The sequence below is a fragment of the Pogoniulus pusillus genome, chromosome 16 (assembly GCF_015220805.1).
Source record: "Pogoniulus pusillus isolate bPogPus1 chromosome 16, bPogPus1.pri, whole genome shotgun sequence".
NCBI classification, from domain to species: domain Eukaryota; kingdom Metazoa; phylum Chordata; class Aves; order Piciformes; family Lybiidae; genus Pogoniulus; species Pogoniulus pusillus.
This window is the reverse complement of record NC_087279.1, coordinates 16,326,554-16,343,664: the sequence shown is the minus strand read 5'-3', so window position 1 is coordinate 16,343,664 and position 17,111 is coordinate 16,326,554. Positions and strand designations below refer to the sequence as shown.

Genomic DNA, 17,111 nt, shown 5'->3' with positions numbered 1-17,111 from the left:
CCTCTCCAGGGCACCGCTTGGGGTCTTGCCCTTACCCTCTTGGGCCCCCAGGGTTCCCATAGGTGTTCTCTCCCCACTCTATGTCCTGGAGCAGGATCTGTGCCTGTGGTAAGGAGGGTTTACCTGCAGCCGCTGGCCCAGGCATCCAGGGTATTCTCCACAGCCCCGGGGCCCCTGCTTACCTGCTGGAAAACGGTGCTCTGTGCCCTGTGGACTGTCCTGGTCCCCCACAGCACGCACAGACCCAGCCCTTATCTTGTTCCAAAGGTCCCTAGCGGGCACCAGATTTCTTCAGCGCTCATGACACCTTCCCGGCCTCCACCATGACCTGGTAATTGCCATTGGTTTTGGAGCATTTCTGAGTCACACTTTGCTTAGGGCCATGGGGACACAGCAGTAGAAATCCAGGCGCCCACGGGGTGGGCTGACTGGTGCCAGGCTGTGAACTGAAGCCAGTGGGCAGGTGAGGCAGGTACAGCTGCCCCCCACCAGAGCAGGGTCCCCACAGACCTCCAGCGGAGGCTGGCTGGAAGCTGATAAAGATCAGCTTCTCCTCGTCTCTGTCTCGGGTTCCTTTGTTCGCCTGGAGAACCTGGCTCGCCAGCAGATTAAGGACCCAACCACAGCCAAACCCTCAGGGCTACACTGAGGAATTCTGCTATGGGTTGCAAACCTCGCTGGCTCTCCACGGGAGCAGCTTTTGCACCTCAGAGCTTCTCCCTTTTAAAGCAGAACCTAAGGAGAGCTCACCTCACCTCCCTCCTTGGTGAGTACATATACATACACACACACAAAACTCCTGGGGGCCCCTGGGGAGGGCTTCCTTCTCCGAGTGAGTGTGCACATTTCGGTTCGTTTCACCAGTTGTGCAATAGGACGTTCCCAGCTGACACCCGAACCTGTAATTTGGGTGTACTGCAACTAAATCTGCTCTCCTTACAACAGGCAGTTTGCAGGGGCTGTTGCTGTCTGGTTTGTGGGTGCCTCCATGGCAACGGGGCAGGTGCCCTGGGCGGTGGGATGAGGCTGGTGAGTTACAGAGGAGAGGACATCCAGTGACTGGTTGCCACAGCTGCTGGGCACCCTGACTCTCCCTACGGTCAGCATGACCCAGGGCCCACCGCAGCCACATGCAGACCCCTCAGCTGCCTTTCAGCATCAGGGCTGAATGTGCTTCCCTCAGTCTTTTCCACAGCACATCCTCTTGCCCAGCAGTCTCGCTGTGGCACACCACGGCACACCAGTGCTGACACAAATTACCTACCTGCTGCCTCCCCATCATTTATCTGCTGACCTGGCACAGAAGTGAAGGCCAGCACAGGGCTCCTACATGGTAACAACTGATAACACCAGGTGCCATTTACTGCCTCCTTACTGCTGCTCTACCCTGTGCTGCTGCTTCCTGCACCCCAGCCTCCAGCCTCTGACGTGCACCTCAGGCTGGCTGCCTGTGGCTTCCCTTGGCTCCCTCAGACCCCTGCCAGCTCTCCCTGGCTCCTCACACCCAAGGCAGCCTTGGGAGGACTGTGGGGTGGGCCCACAGCTCCTGCTACTGCTAATGCCACTCCCCAAAAGCCTCCACCATGTGCCTGACACTCACCAGTGCTCAGGGTCTGCCCCAGAATGGGTCAAGGCTCAGGCCAGTGGTAAAGATGGAGCTTGTGAGGAACCAAAGGATGGTGACTGATAACAACTCTTGCTCAGAGTGCCATGGATCAATACTGCCCTTTGTTCGCCTGCTGTTTCCCTTCCAACAGCAAGAAAGGTAGGGACACAAGGCAGGAGGATCATATTTCTTCCTCCTTACACTTCCTTTTCCTTGCTGGCAGCCCAGATCCACCCTGCTGAGGTCACACTGCCTCTAACAGTGGATTTTCTCTCCTTGACCCCAGCCAGGCTACCCATCAGGACTGCTGGCTGCTGGACACAAATAGGACCTGTGACTAAGCACATCCACTGCAGCACTGCAGATCTGCCAGCTGGGACACAGAGCAGCACTGAAGCTGGCCCCACCTCTGGGTGAACTGGACTGGATACAGACAAATTCAAGCAACTGCAGCACCTGAAGCCACTTGGCCACCTCACTCCCAGATACAACTCCATTTCAGCCCAGGATCTGCCTGCCAGCTCCTGCGCAAGTGCCCTGGTAGCATCACCTCAAGCCCAGGTGCTGTGTCCACAGCCCCAGCCATGGATGCTGGGCACAAGGAGAGACAGCAGAGAGGACAGCACCACTTCATAGACTTTTATTTCCAAATCTGGCGCTTCCATGATACACTTTTACACAGCTGGTGGGGAAGGGGGTGGGGCACAGGCATCTCCCTGCTCCTTGGCCACAGAATTAGGAGATAGAGGGACAAAAAAAACCAAACCAAACAACCAAACCCTCAAGAAACAAACCCAAACCCAAGGAGGATGCTCCTCAGAGCCCAGGCCACAGCACTATAATCAGGAACCAAGCTGTAGACCGACTCATGCTTCCTGACTAGCCCAGCTCTGAGGGGACAGCCATCAGCTCTGCTGATCTCTTCTTTTTGGCACTTGCTCTCCATTTGGCACCAGCACAAAGAGCTCCTGTGCTCAGCTGGGCAGAAACACGGGCCCTACAGCGGGGCAGGGACAGACCCCAGGACTCCCATGGCAGTGCTGTACAGCTGAAGAGAAACATGTAAACAAGCTTGCTCCCAAAGGCAAAGACAGGCAGCATAGAGGCCCCAGGCTGCTCCTGACCTGTGTGCCAGGTCCCAAATGGCACAAAAACATGTCAGCAGAGCCTCCCCTCCTCATCCCTGGGAGAAGGGTGGCAGCCAGCACGCCTTGTTCAGGTTATGCCAGGGACCAGCAGCCCCACCAGGCCCATGGCACCCCTGTCACCCAGCCCTTCTGTTCCTTCCATGCTCTCCTGGGGGACGTAACACATCCCCCTTGGCCTTGGCCTTTTTGGAGGCCTGGAGGACAGTGGCACAAGTTCTCTCCTGTAAACATGTTGGGCTGGGATGCAGTAAAATGCTACAGCAGTGTGGTAGTAAGGCAGTAAAGGAGCTGTTGTGCAGCCCCAAGAGCACCACGGTGGCAGCTGAGCAGAGGCACCGTGCTCAGCAGGTGAAAGGGAGCATCCTGGCCCCCTGAGCAAATGCCCCTGGCCCAAGGCTGGGGCAGGCACAGATGAATGCCTGTCTCACAGCCAGTGGGAGCCCAGGGTCAGGCCCCTGCCTGAGCAGAGAAACCTTGAGGGTGGCCTGAATTTCCAGAGAGGGCAAAGTGCTGTTTATCTCAATCTCCTAAAATCTGGGCCACTCTGAGCTGAGATCCTCTGCCAGCCAGAGCATAGGGATGTGCATACGTATGCAGAGCCTGCAGGGAATCAGCTAGATACTTTTGTGGGCAATGCTGGACCCTGAGACTCAAGCCACATCACGTTCCTGTGGATGCTAATCCTCCACAGGGTGATTGCTGGCTCTGAGAACAGCCTAGCCTGGTGCTGAGCTGGGCTAGAGTCATCCAGCTCCTTGCCTGGACCCACAAACCACAGAGATTTGCTCTAGTTAAAGAGCAAAATGTGCAGTGGGTAGAAACACAGCGCTCCCAGAGTGGAGGAAACCAGCCCTCATAGGAGCATGACCTGGCACAGCACAGGATAAGGGCAAAGTTTGCTTCCCCCCCTAGTGGGTCCCTGCTGCTGGATTTTCTGCCCTGCTCCCTTGCACTCTCACTGGCTCGCAGACAGGGGTTAGCTCGAGTGAGGTCCCACGGGGAGGCAGAGCGGAGCCTGGCTGCGGCATGGGGGCTGAGGGACTCCAGGCAGGAAGACTGCACCGACACACGTGGAGCTGCACGGTGGGGGGGAGAGGGGCAGTGGGGCCAGCTCTCTCACAACGGGGACAGAGCAAACTGGTGCTGGTAGAGCTGGAAGGGCTGCCTGGCACTGCCGCTCCAGTCCACTGGGACTGTGGTCCTAAGGACTCCCAGGGAAGGCGGCAAAGGGCTGTTGGTGAAACAAATGCTCCAGGTCCTGGGAACAGACCATCCGTAAAAATAACCATAGAAATTTCTCTTCTCTGATTACAAAGATACAAAAAGGTAGAAAACCCTCCCCCGCCCCCTCCCCCCACCACATACCAGCGGCTCACAGAGGAAGAGCTCTGTGTCGACACCCTTGCCCAGGCAGGCTCCTGCCATGCTTGTCACACCAGGTGGGCAACAGGGAGCACTGTGGTAGCTGAGGGCCCAGAGGCTCCCAGCAGTGCGTGGTGTGGGCTGCTGGCCCCTCAGCTCTGAGGGCAGGGGGAAGCAGGGTTGGTTTGGAGCCTCTGAACACCATCAGTTCTGGCACCTGCCCCTTGCGGACACCAAACCTCAGCTGGCAGTGCCTGCCTAGGTGAAGGGCCCTGCTTCTTCGGTCTTCTCTCTTGTGGACAGCTTCAGCTACTCAGGAATGGCCCTCATTTCTTGTTGCTCTTCTTGGAAGAAAAGAAAAGAGTGTTAAGCCATAGCATCTCCCCTGGGATCCAGCTGCTTCCCAAAGCTATGCCAGATGGGCACGTGGTGGAAACCCATGCCTACGCCATGTCAGGATCAACATTTTCCAAGTCCCTAGGTTCAGGGAAGAGGAAAGGATGGAGGGAATGGGATGGGATGGCAGCAGTAACAGCAGAAAGCAGAGCTGGAGAGGAAGAAACGACAGACTGGGACAGAGTCCTTGGGGAGAAATGTCAGGGGCAGTAGGCAGGGATTAGGTAGGACTTGGGCCTCCTCTCCAGCCAGTCTGGCCCTCACACTCATCTGTTCATAGACACACTCAGCAGGTCAGCATGGCTGCACAAAGCATCGTTCCTGAGCCCCTACAGGCCACATGCATGGGCAGCCATCACTTCACAAAGCAGGCAGACTCAGATACACTTAGGTTTCTGCTTCTGCTGCACTGTAAACACCCAGAGCTGTCACACTGGAGGGCTCTCCCTGCCTGGTCACTATTCAGGACCAGGAGACACCTGCCACTCACCCTGGATATCCACCTTTACACAGCCCTCTCCCCTCAAACCTTCAGGAAGAAGCCAGGCAGGTGGACAATGCACCAGAGCAGCCGAACAAGGCCTAGCTAAGGAAGCAAAACTTACTCTGAGTCTGGCGACAGCTCCGAAATGCTGTGGGAGGTGGTGGAGTGAGGTGTTGAGCAGGTCTGCACAGCAGAGGGTGTGGCAGTGGTCTGAGGGCCTGAAGGTGTGCTGGAAGTTTGCACCGAGGACAGGACGGAGGAGTTAAAAGAAGCAAGGATGGAAGAAAGGATATCTAACTGTTCAGTAGAGGGATGTCGGCTAGGAATGGCCTCCAGGTTCTCTCTAGAAAGCTGTCTCCTTGACAGTGGCTCCAGGCTTTCCCTAGACAGCTGCCTCCTAGGGAGGCTTCCCAGGTTGTCCTGGGAGGGATGCCTGCTAGGCACTGTGTCCAGAGGCTCTCTGGAATTAGATCTTCTGGACAGAAAGTCCAGCTGCTCCCTTGAAGTTTGTCTAGCCAGTGCTAGCTGGTCCCTTGAAGGCTGTCTTCTAGAAAGCAAATCCAATTGTTCTCGAGAAGTGTCTCGGCTCGGCAGCATGTCTATTTGGTCTCTGGACACTTGCCTACTTGGCAGTGTGTTTAGCCACTCCCTTGAGACCTCCCTTACTGGCCCGTAGTCTAGCTGCTCTCTTGACCCAAATCTGCAGGGTAGAGTGTCAAGGTGGTCTCTGGAGCCCTGCCTTCGGGGCAGCGTGTTCCCATGATCTCTCCGACTGGACCTAGCAGCAAGTGGATCCAAGTTTTCCCTAGACCCGTGTCTGCTTGGGATAGTTTCCAGGTGTTCAGCGGACCCACGCCTGCTGGGAATGGTGTCCAGCTCCTCCCTGGACCCATGCCTACTGGGCACGGTTTCCAAGCACTCTCCTGAGTTGTGTCTGCTCAGCTGCTCCCGGGACATCTGTCTCCTCATCAGCATGTCAAGCTGCTCCCGCGACGAGTACCGGCTGGCTGGCTGCGACAGACTGCCTGTGCCAGAGTAGATGCGGCCGTAGGAGGCAGCGGGCACAGCCCTGTGACCCAGCGTGGAGGTCTTGTACCACGTCAGCTCATTGGTCATCCTGCCGACAGATGGCAGCCCTTGGAGAGTGGGAGGGTACTGCAGACGGTTCTTCAAGATCCCTGTGCCAAGCAGAAGGAGAAGTCAAATCTTTGTATAACAGTAAAAACAGCACAAAAGCTGGGGGGCAGAAGCCATACCTCCATGACAGCATGGATGTGTTGCTGAGCCTTCAGGGCTGCATCAACCTCAGACAGGCAAGGCCATCCTTGCCCGCTTATTTCAGGTCATTACCTTTTCTTTGCCGTTGAGTCTGGGTGAGGGAGTTCTCATCCCCACTGGTCAAGGCCAGGTCTGGCTGATTATTGTTGGCTGCATCCTTATTGATGTCAAATCCCAGCTTCCGCTCGGAACCCCACTTCTGCAAGGAGCAGGGGTGAACCTCGCACTCACCCAGAGCTGGCCAGTATGACGTGAGGTCATTGCCATCCCCATCTGGTGAAAGGCACAGCAAAACAGGCCCCAGAGAAGAAGGAGAGAATATTTCTGTGAGCAGCAGTTGCAGCCATTGGAAAACACAGCTCAGTCCTCAGGGACCGGAGCTCAGCCCTGCGCAAGGACTTGCCTTTGGGAGTGGTGTTGGTGGGGTTGGTGAGGAGGCGTTCGCTGTGTGCTGCCCGCTTGAACTGGCGCTGGAAGCGGCCCCGCAGGCGAACATTCTCCTCGCTCTCTGACGATGGGATGGAGAGGCTGCGCTCTTCATCCAGAGACAGGTCACTGTCTGAGTCTGAGTCCTGGTCTGCAGGGGCGGTGTGTGATGGGAAGGGAATTAGAATTGATGTGGAGAGGCTCCCAGTGGCAGGGCCAAGAAGGCAGACCACCCAGAGCTGACCAGCCTGCCTTACTCCTCACTGCCCTTCCCTCAGCTGCAGCCTGTGCCCACTTCTTGGCCCTATCACCAGGTGCCCATGAGAGAAGCCCAGTTCTGTCTCGCTGCACCTCCCCATAAAGCACCTGCAAATAGCCCTAGAGATCCCCTTTGTCTCCTTCCTCGAGGATGAGCAAACCCACCTCCTTCACTCTCTGCTCACCTGTTCTATGTTGCAGCCCTAGCTGCAGAGGTGGGCCCCGCCAGGCTCACTCCAGTGAGGTACTTGTCTGTGCCATGCTGGGGAGCCCAGCATTCCCAAGGACCTTGCAACAGCCCACACCTTCTCTCTTGCCTCCTCCATTTCTAACACCTTGGAGGCTGGCTATGCCCATTGCAAGCTGTCCAGGAGGAAGGGGTGCTAAGGAACACAGTTGCTGCTTTCCCTGAGGTGTGTTTGGAAGTCATAACTGAACGAGGGGGATGTAACCATACAGCCAGAGCCTGCACAGGGAAGGATTTCCTTGAGCCAGGGGGTAATTGGGGAAGCACGAGGTCAGCTCCAGACCCAGGTATGGGGCTGAGCCTTACCTCCCCCAGCATCGCGGTGGAACATGGCCACATCGATGTCCGTGGGGCCAGCATGAGCCAGCAGGCTGTGGTCTAGGGATGAGCCCTGACGTGCTGTCATGTTATCTCTGAAAGACAGGAAGCCTGAACAGTCACAGTGGCAGGACCCCCAGCTCTGCCCACTCCTGGCACCCTGGAGCCCTGTGGCACGCTCTACCTGAGGTAAGCTCGCTGGCTGGAGTGGGTGCGGGCAGAGCGCACGCTGCTGACTGACGAGATGGTGGAGGCTCCCAGGGTGATGCGGATGAGCCCACTCTCCTCAAACAGCGCCGTGTTGTTGTAGGCACTGGGGCCCTGCTGAGGTGAAGAGAGGGCATGTGCCCTGTGAAGGACACGGCACAGCAGCCCAGGGAATGGCCTTCCCACCCATGCCGCTCCCCACAGGGAAGAGAGGATGTCCCCATCAGCTCTGTCTTTGGCAAGCGGCCTGTCCCCAGACCCCAGGGCTGCTCCTGCCCTTGCCCACCTGTGTGCTCCTCGTGGCCTCCTCACTTTGCTCCTTCTTGCCAAGGCAGGCCATCTTCCAGGCCTCCTGCACCTCCTCATTCAGCACGCAGAAAAGCACCAGCACAGCCAGGCCCTGTGGAGAGAGATGCCATGAGAGAGAGCCTTTTGCTGCTGGCTGACCTGCTTTCCCACAGAGGCAGGGTTGACACAGTCCCTGGCTCCTTCAGAGCCCAGCATGTTGGTCCTGGTGGTTACCAGGACTGAGATGCACCAAAGAGTCCCCCAGCACCAATTGCTGCTAATCCCTGTGCTGGCCATGGACAAGGGAGGAAAGGGTGAAGTGTTGTCCTGGCTGTCAGAGGCCTCTACAGCAATGCCAGCCATGGTGGTGGCAGGAGGTCTGCGGTCATATTCGGGATGTCCAATGCCTCTGTTGTAGGCTTTGCTCTCTGAGAGCATGGAGGCCTCTTTCCTCCAAAGACAGTCCTTGCTGGCCCTTGGATGTCACCTCTGAATGCCTCACTGCAGGCACAGCAGTGAGGATTAGCAGGAGTCACTGTCACAGTGGTGGCAGTGGAAAGGACAAGAAGCCCAGTGCAATGCTAGGACCTCAGTACAGAGCACCTGCTTTCTGCAGATGGTGTGGGGAACACGGCGATGCTCTCCTGGGCTGACCTGTAACCTCCCCCAGCAGAGGCCAAGCAGTTACCTGGAGGCTGCAGAGGACAGTGTAGAGGTAGTGGAAAGCCAGGACACTGTTGTTGACAGCCAAGAGGCCAAAAAGCCAGGTAGTGCTAATAATTAGAAGCAGAACAAAGGAGCTCCGTAACGTCATGCTGGAGAGAGAGACAGACAGACAGGCACACAGACACACACCAAGAGTTCAGTTAGTGTCTATTGTTAATCTAGAGTCTAGTGCTCACAGACAGGGATCCAGAGGGGAGAGCACAATCCTGCCCAGCCTTCCCTGCTGCACCCAGCACTGCAGGCACACTCCTGCACAGTGGTTCAGCTCCCCCTGAGACTCCCAAGCCCTCTCTTCTGGATCACACATGGCAAACACAGGAGCCCAAACGACACAGGTCATTTGGAGCCAGAGAGTTGAGCCAAGCTCCAGAGCTGGCCCAGGAGGGAGTGGGAAACATCTCAGAAGCAGCATGCAGGAGAGGAAGAAGCGAGTGCTCAGAACTGACATTGGCAGTGTTGAATCCAAGCAGACACAAAAGGTGGCTATGTGGGCAGGCAGTGAAAGGACATGAGCTGGTGTGACAGCATGGAGATAGGGACACAGGAACAAGAGGAAAAGCCAAAGTTTAGGAAGGGTTAATGTCACTGGCAGGTGTGGGAGAGAAGAGTGGTTTCAAGGCTGACAATGATGCACAGAGAGGGATTCTGTGAAAGTGGAAGAGGGAGGATGGTCACTGAAAAGGCTAAAATCCATGAACCACAGGAGCTCTGCTGGGAGTTTGGCCACTAATACTCACAGAACCGATTTCTTCTTGGTCTCTTTTTGACTTGGGGAACAGGACATCTTGGCCACAAGCAGGAACATGACCCCATTCATCTGAAAGCATTGGCACTGATTAGAAACTGTGACGAAGGCCAGTTCTGACCTGACATCCCCAGAGCAGAGCATGGGCATACTCCAGGTCTGCCAGGCCCATGAAAATGTTCCCTCCTTTCCCCTTCACACCCAAGCTATGGCCTCCCCTAGGTTTGGCTGGAGCAAGAAGGGGCAGAGAGAAGGCCTCTGAGGAAGGAGAGTACAGAGAACAGGGCAGGCAGTGAGCAGCCACGGAAGGGAGGTGTGGAGAAGGGAAGCAGGAGAGGGCTGCAGGTGAAACAGGACAGGGTTTTACCACAATGACGACAGTAATGGGGCCTGCAAAGCACCAGACCAGCTTATCATGAATGGAAATCCAGCAGAAGTCAGGGTTCCCGTAGCCCTCAGGATCCAGGCCAACAGCCAGCCCTGCAGGAAGAAGAGAGGTCTGGTCCAGAGCCAGCAGCCTTGTCCATGTCCACCCCATGCTAGCACTGAAGGCAGTGAAAGGGCTCTCTTGCTGCTTTTGTCCCATGCTCAGGCTTCCCTGCCACAGCGGAAAGAGCCAGGGCTGCAAACCTCAGCATCAGGATCTTTCTCCAGGCACCCCTGACACAGCCCAGCCCAGCAGGCACTCACTGCTAGCAACAGGTCACCCAAGCACGCAGGCTTGGGAAACCAGAGGACCTTAACCACAAGCCCTGGGACAGCAGGAGCTCCATGCCCACTGAACAAGCCATGAGGAGAAGCTTAGGGAGTTACTTCTCCCCAGTAGGCAAGACAACAGCCATCTGACTGCCACTGCTCACTGCCAGCACCTACCCAGGGGCAACACCAGGGCATTGGGAAGGATGCCTGAAAACTGGCAGTTTTGGCATGGCTGTAGGACAAGCAGCTCTTACCAGTGATGATGGCAGGCACGCCCCAGCCGATGGCGTAGTAGAAACGCATGGCCCCAAAGTTGACATTGCGGACTTCAGTTTGCATGCGGTAGATGTGGAGGCCCTGGACGAAGAGCCAGGCAAAGGTGGAGAGGAAGAAGCAGTGGAGGAGGATGGCAATCACAGTGCAAAGAAACTGGGGAGACAAAAGCCACTCAAAGATGATCCCACTGGGCCATCATCCACACCTTGCCCCCACATCCACGGGTGTGCTTGTTCAAGCTCACAGACCTGATTCTCAGTGCGGTTGATACCCAGGAGAAAGAGCAGCTCGGAGAAGAAGAGGGTGACTGATATGTTGGAGTGGATGCCACGTGTGTTGGACTTCAGGCCTTTGAGGCAGGTCAGGAAGGAGAAGGTCAGCAGCAGAGCCACCAGGGAGAGAGACACCAAGGAATAGGTGACAACTGCCAATGTCTCCAGGTCACCTTCCAGTTGCTGCAGGAAACAGAGGTAAATAGCAGTGTTAGGAGGAGATCTGGAAAACCTGCTGAGCTCTCAAACACTACTTTTCTGCCTATGCCTGCTTATTTTGAGACCCAGTGGCTGACACCCTCCACCACTGCCACAGCCCACATGCTGAGGTTACCTCTCGATGCGAGCTGTCCATCAGAACCCCAAAGGTGCCAAACTGGGAGCACTGGCAGTGGACGTGCGTAGTGTTTCGGTACACAAGCTCACAGTCCCTGGCTGTCCAGAAGCCAGAGGGGTTGGTCCTGCAGCCACCAGAAAGCAGAGCACACTCATGAGAGAGGACAGATGAGAGTGGTGCATGGGGAAGGAACCGCAGACAAGAGGGGTGACTGGCAAGGCTTTTCTGCCAGCAGATACAACTGCACTCCTACAGCTGAAGTACTGGAGACAGAGCCCTGCAGGGATACTGCTGTGCTCTCCCAGCAGGAATGAACTTCCTGGGATAAGGTGGAAACCCAAACATCCCTGTGCTGCCCAGGCAAACAGCCTGTCACAGGAAGGGAGACTCAGGGAGCATGGCAGTGCCTGGGAAAGCAGCTCATAGAGAGTGCCCCAGCTGTGCTTGACTCACGGGTTAGAGTGGTTCCACTGGACACAGAGAGGTTTGCTCCTGTTGACAGTCTCCAGCAGGCTAAATTCCAGCACAAGAGGGGTATCCAGGGGGCCCCGCAGGAAGGTGTGATTGCTGAACACAGATACGCTCACAATGGGGGAATTCATCACAGGATTCTTGGGGAGCCTGCAAGGAGTGATGGAGTTAGCTCTACCATCATCATGCCTGGCAGCCACAGCTCTCTGCAGGCTTCCTGGATGTCCTGCACTGACATCTCAGAAGGAATAGCTCTGCCCAGCACACACCAAGGGGTTGAGAAACATGTGGCAGAGCAACACCAAGGTGAGGAGCAGACAAGGCACCACAGACAACCTGACTGGGAGCCAAACCCAAGTCATTACAGAGTCAGCAACTGCCAGAGGAAGCAGAGTCCAGCAGGCCTCTCTCCACTGGTGCTTGTGAAAAGCAAAGAGAAGGAGGAGGTACCTGACGCTGCGGCGATCCACCTGGTAGCGTGCAGGCAGCAGCCCCCCCAGGGTGCGGTACATGATGAGGATGATCACAGTGAGAGGAGGCTCAGGCTCTGGAAACGCCTTCCTTGGAGAGGAGTTCTCCACAGTGTAGTTCCCTTCAACCACAGACAGTGTTGGCACTGCTGTAGGAGCTGCTGAGGTACACAAAGAAATGGTGAGAACACAAAATACTGCTCTGAAGGCAACTTGTGAGGGCTTAGTGATGTGGTGGAGTCAGAAACTCTGAGCTCTCAAGGGTAACTTGTGGACCTCTGACAGAGATAGGTCGCAGGAGGGTACATGCAGACTAGATGATCTTTAAAGGTCCCTTCCAACCCAAATCATTCTATGATTCTGTATCTTCCCTGCCAGCCATGCCCACCCATGCTGTTCCCTGAGTGATGCTCACATGCTCACCTTCGGCTTTTGGGGGGCTAAGCACCGACAGCGGCAGCACAACGTGGGTGTGAGGGTCCCAGGCGGGCTGGCCGCGGAAGAGGCTGCTGTGGTAGCGAGGATAGCGCCGGCGGACGTGGGAGTGGTTCTCCATGCGATCAATGCTCAGCACTACAGAGAAGCAAGAGGGTGAAAAGTAGCTCTAGGATGACCACCTGGAGCGCAACTGTGCTCCAGGGCACCTCAAGTCTGAGCACAGGCTGATTGTAGATATATACTGTGGGTGGGCACAGCATGAGATCCCAGCATCTACAGTGCTCCTTCCCAGCCCAGATTCTTGCTCTGCCGTAGAGCAGGAATACTTCTGCCACTGAGGCAAGTGGCTTTTTGATTACAGAGTCAGGCTGCACTGGGTAACTGGAAGAAGGAGGCATACTCCTTTTTCCACTGGCTATTGGGAGTGTGTCTGTGGTTCCAAACAGGCATGGGACCAGGATGTCTCTCACAAACACCTCTCCAGGTTTGAAAGAGCCACCAAGGAGGTGAAGAGCCTGTTCAGCACCATTGCTGAGGAACAGTGAGATGAGAAGGAGATAAGGGGTGATAGAGCAGCGGCACTGCACCACCACCCAGTGCCTACTCACTGATGTTAGGGGTGATGACACCGACAGGGTTGAGGTAGGTAAGTTTCATGTTGCTGGCCAGGGTGCCTGAGTAGTCCCGCAGCTGCTCCATGAGGCTGGTGCTGCCGTGCTCGCTGTGTGGCAGCATGGCCCAGTGATCCCGGTTCTCTGGCGCCAGTACAGAGCTGCCTGCACGCAGCAGGTTCTGTATGGGAAAGATGTGGGTGCAAGGGTCAAGGAAGCAGAGTCTTTGGGTCCTGTCCTGACTACTCTCAAGGTGCAACATTGTGCTCTTTGCCCAGCTTGTTGCACCAGGGCTTGGGAAAGGGGGTTACTTTTGGCTACAGTGGGCCCCTACCGTCTGTGCTTAGCATGTAGTGTCCTACAGAGACATCTTCCCTGCGCCCTTGCCATGACAGAGTTGCAGGCAGCATTAAGACCTCTCATTACGTTCCCAGGCTGAGAAAATCCAACCCTCTGGCCTCTTCTCATCCACCCTGTGCTCCAGCCCCAGTCACCCAGGTGACCTCTACAGTTCTCGCTCCTGTGGGCCAATGTCTGTGTGGCACTGGCAAGCCCAATACTCCCTATGTGGTCTCACAACGTCACTGACCCCTATAAAGACCCATGCTCAAGGCGGCTGATGCAAAGAAGCAGCATCAGGAGCCATGCTGCACTGGCAAAGGTCTCACCTCATTGAAGTGGGCATCCTGCGTGGCCGTCAGGCCAAAGCCGCGCTGCTGGCTCTCGAAGGCCATGAGGCGGGACAGCAGGCGGAAGGTGATGTGCACATCGTTGCCGAAGTAGTGGTCCATGTGGTCTGTCACAGCCCGCAGCCGGTGGGCCAGTTTCTTGGCTTCAATTGTGTTCAGCTCCGTCTCGTTCCTCTCCAAGCCCTCCAGCTGCCAGCAGGGAGAAAGGAGGAGATGAAACAGTTAAGCCCCGATGGACACAGAGGTACTTTTGAAACCATGGTGTGCTAGTTTGAGCCTAGCTAGAATGTTCTGGTGAAAAGAATTAGACTACAGGCTGCGAGAAGGAAACAATGGTGATGTCTACTTCACTCATAGGCTTGCTGAGATGTATAAGAATAAGAACAAAAATATAGATAAGAGAGTCACTGGCTGGGCTTTGGGCTGAACTTCTCTCTCTGACCTAACCTGCTGCATTTGTGACTAATCCTCCTGCTTCCTAACTCCCCTGACAACCCTCCAGTCTTCCTTGGGCATCAATCAAGATCTGGGGTAAAAGAGGGAGTTGGGAGGAAGGTGGAAGGGTGGTCGAGAGCCCCTCCTGGGGACTCGGGTTTCTGGGAGGCGAGCTGTGTTCTGTATTACCTTTTACCTTGTCTATTTCTGTACATAACTGTATATACTGTAAATATCTGCTTGTATATTGAGCTAAGCTGTAAATACAAAGTTTCATTCAATTTCCAGAGCTGCTGAGTCTAGTCTGGGTGATTTTCCAAAGTGCAGGTGGGGGCAGGTAACACCCAAACCATCACACATGGCATAAGCCACAGACATTTGCAGTGGTGGTCACTAGAACACGGAGCATTTCTGACAAACAAACAGCCTCCAGCAATACAACAGATGTTGCACTGGGCAAGGCCCAGATAACCTGGTACCACACGTGGCAGAGGCCAAGGAGATGAAAAGACAGGGCAAGCATCTGGTGTTACTTCCCTGGAAAGTGTCCTGGCCTTGGTGGGATGCAAATGTTCAATAAACTTGTCTGGACACTTCAAAGGGATTTGCCACTGGAGGGTCTGGTGGCCACAGGTATCCCATGGGACAGACACCCTACGAGAATCAGACAATCCAGCCCTGCTCAGATTGTTTTCCTCTTACATACTGGGGAAGGACACAGGCCATTTCTCATAGGGACACCCAGATTAGATGATGCCAACTGAATTTCAGCTCAGATCATTACTTCCACAGTGTGGGTTTGGGGGCACAAGGTGAGAAAGAAAGGCGCTGAGCATTGTGGCAAAGCCCTCTCTTACTCTAGGTGCCCACATAGAGCACTCTGAAACCTGGCTGTGAGCCCTTGTTTATAAGGCTTCTGCCCCACCAGGGCTGCAGAGCTGAGAGGGGATTACCAGCATGGAGAGCTCCTTGAAGGCAGGTGAAGTGCAGTTGAAGAGATCTGGCTCAAGCCATCCCTTCTCCTCATCACAGTGTCTGACGGCTGCACCTAAATCCAGGAGGAAGGGCATATTTGAAATTCAGCACAGGACATGTGTCTTCCCTGCTGCATCCCCCCAGCAGGGACCCTCTGCACCAGCTAATCTCAAAGAGCAGCACTAGCAAGTGATAGGGAGGGCCTGTAACACCCTAGGGCCATCCTCCTGCTTTGCGTCACTGCAACCCACTCCACCCTTGTTCTGCATCATCTCCATAAGCTGCTGCCATCCCCTCCTCCCAGCAGCTGGGCTCCTGGGCTTCATCATACCAGGTGCCATCACACAGAATTGCAAAGATGAATAAGTGACTTGGCAGGGCTCAGGCTGGAGAAGCCCTTGGCTTCTGGTGGAGACATGTCTATGTTCTCAGGGCACATCTGTCCCCAAACGACTGAAGACCATGCATCTCTGGTTATCCCCAGACTGACAGCCTGGAACGCCTGCTGTGGTCTTGCCTCTCTCTGCAGGGCAAAGTTATCCCAAGAGAACACTACGCCTGCTGAAGGGCTGGCAAACCTATCCCAGAGACAAACCCTTGAAGTCAGGTGGGATAGAGGATGCCCCCATCCAGTAGCATAAGTCCAGTACACAATCCCTGGCTGAGCCCCAAGCACAGCAATGGAAGGGATCAGCTGTTCACCACTAGAAGCACTGCTAAAGCTGACACTGAGAGCAGCGTCCTGGGCCAGGAATATCACCACACATACTTCGAGCAAAAGGAACCTGGGCAACCTCAGTGTCCCCAGCAGGACTGTGGACTGGGTCCTCCTGGAGACAGCACAAGGGCACAGAAGCCTACACAGGTGCCTATGGTTGGGAGAAAGCAGCAGCGTGGCGAGAGCAAGGAGAGGGAGCCTGGAGCAGACTCCAGTTGCTGGCCAGAAAAGCCTCAGTGATTAGCGTGCCCCTTCCCACTATCTCCAGCTCCTTGTTGTCCTACTCAGTCACCTTTCTCTCAGCTGCAGAAGCACAGGGAGCAGCTGGGAGCAGAGAGAACAAAGAAACCTCCACTCTGCTGACCTTCCCTCAGCAGAGAAAGGGAACAGAGAACACTCAGCTACAGATCTGGGCAGGATCTGGCCCCCAGGTCTCTCTGCCTGCCTCTGCCAGCCAGAGGGAACAGGACCTTGTGCTGTACATGCCTATCAGTTCTTGCCCCCATCCTACTGCTCCCTGCTCAACAAGTTACTCCCTTCCCCCATCCCACAGCCATTCCTCCATGACTTCCCTGGCCTCATTACCCATTGCTCATCACCAGCTCTCTCCCTTCCCAGCCTAAGCAAGCAGGTAGCAGTCCAGGAGAGCCAACATTCATCCCAGCTGGGGAGCAGAGTGTGGACAGAGCATGGACCTGGCCAGAGCCAGCACTGCAGGCTCAGGACAGTGGGTGGCAGGGGCTGCATGCAACTGCAGCCAGGTTTGTGCTGGTTAGTGTGCTGGGAGCAGGGAAGAGCATGGAGGAGCAGTGAGGCCAGGCAAAGCATTGGAAAGACACTTGGCAGCTTCAGAAGCGGTGGGGAAAGTGCAGGGGTGTGCAGGGTACCAGGCAGGGAGCAAGGAGGGAAAGCCACATGGCACAGCCCTTACAGCACAGAGGGAAGGAGATGGGAACAACCTTACCTGCACCCCTCAAGCCTGAGCACGGAGGGCGAGAGAACCGGGGAGAGAAGCGACAACAGTTAGGAGCTGAACCTGCCTCCTCCTGGGGCGAATGGCTGGAGAAGGACAGGGTTTGTATTGTCCCCTGGGGCTTGTGCTGCCCCACAGTCCCAGAAACCCTGCTCGTGTCTTTGCCATCACTGCGGATGGCCTCCTCCAGCTCAAGATGTTGACTCCTATCTGAGACACTCACCTAAGGGCCTGCTGTGCCCTGCTCCCCTGGCAGCA

The 17,111-nt window shown here is 55.7% G+C and overlaps 1 protein-coding gene across 6 annotated transcripts in view; it reads right to left on the bottom strand.

Moving 5' to 3' along the window:
• Nucleotides 1-2,230: 2,230 nt before the first annotated feature.
• Nucleotides 2,231-17,111, bottom strand: part of CELSR3 (cadherin EGF LAG seven-pass G-type receptor 3) — a 32,745-nt gene continuing 17,864 nt past the window's right edge. The window contains exons 17-36 of one of the 6 annotated variants that reach the window (XM_064156769.1): nt 16,845-16,859; nt 15,141-15,235; nt 13,732-13,941; nt 13,061-13,244; nt 12,438-12,587; nt 11,995-12,175; nt 11,527-11,694; nt 11,071-11,197; nt 10,713-10,919; nt 10,443-10,617; nt 9,857-9,969; nt 9,482-9,561; nt 8,707-8,833; nt 8,017-8,130; nt 7,708-7,847; nt 7,512-7,618; nt 6,678-6,851; nt 6,347-6,547; nt 5,118-6,174; nt 2,231-4,460 (exon numbers count right to left, since the gene is read on the bottom strand). In XM_064156769.1, the coding sequence (XP_064012839.1) occupies nt 4,430-4,460; nt 5,118-6,174; nt 6,347-6,547; nt 6,678-6,851; nt 7,512-7,618; nt 7,708-7,847; nt 8,017-8,130; nt 8,707-8,833; nt 9,482-9,561; nt 9,857-9,969; nt 10,443-10,617; nt 10,713-10,919; nt 11,071-11,197; nt 11,527-11,694; nt 11,995-12,175; nt 12,438-12,587; nt 13,061-13,244; nt 13,732-13,941; nt 15,141-15,235; nt 16,845-16,859 (3,656 nt within the window). In that variant the 3' untranslated portion in view covers nt 2,231-4,429. Of the gene's footprint in view, nt 4,461-5,117; nt 6,175-6,346; nt 6,548-6,677; nt 6,852-7,511; nt 7,619-7,707; nt 7,848-8,016; nt 8,131-8,706; nt 8,834-9,481; nt 9,562-9,856; nt 9,970-10,442; nt 10,618-10,712; nt 10,920-11,070; nt 11,198-11,526; nt 11,695-11,994; nt 12,176-12,437; nt 12,588-13,060; nt 13,245-13,731; nt 13,942-15,140; nt 15,236-16,844; nt 16,860-17,111 lie in introns of those variants that run through there. The other 5 variants (XM_064156773.1, XM_064156770.1, XM_064156772.1 and 2 more) reach the window with 5 other exon arrangements.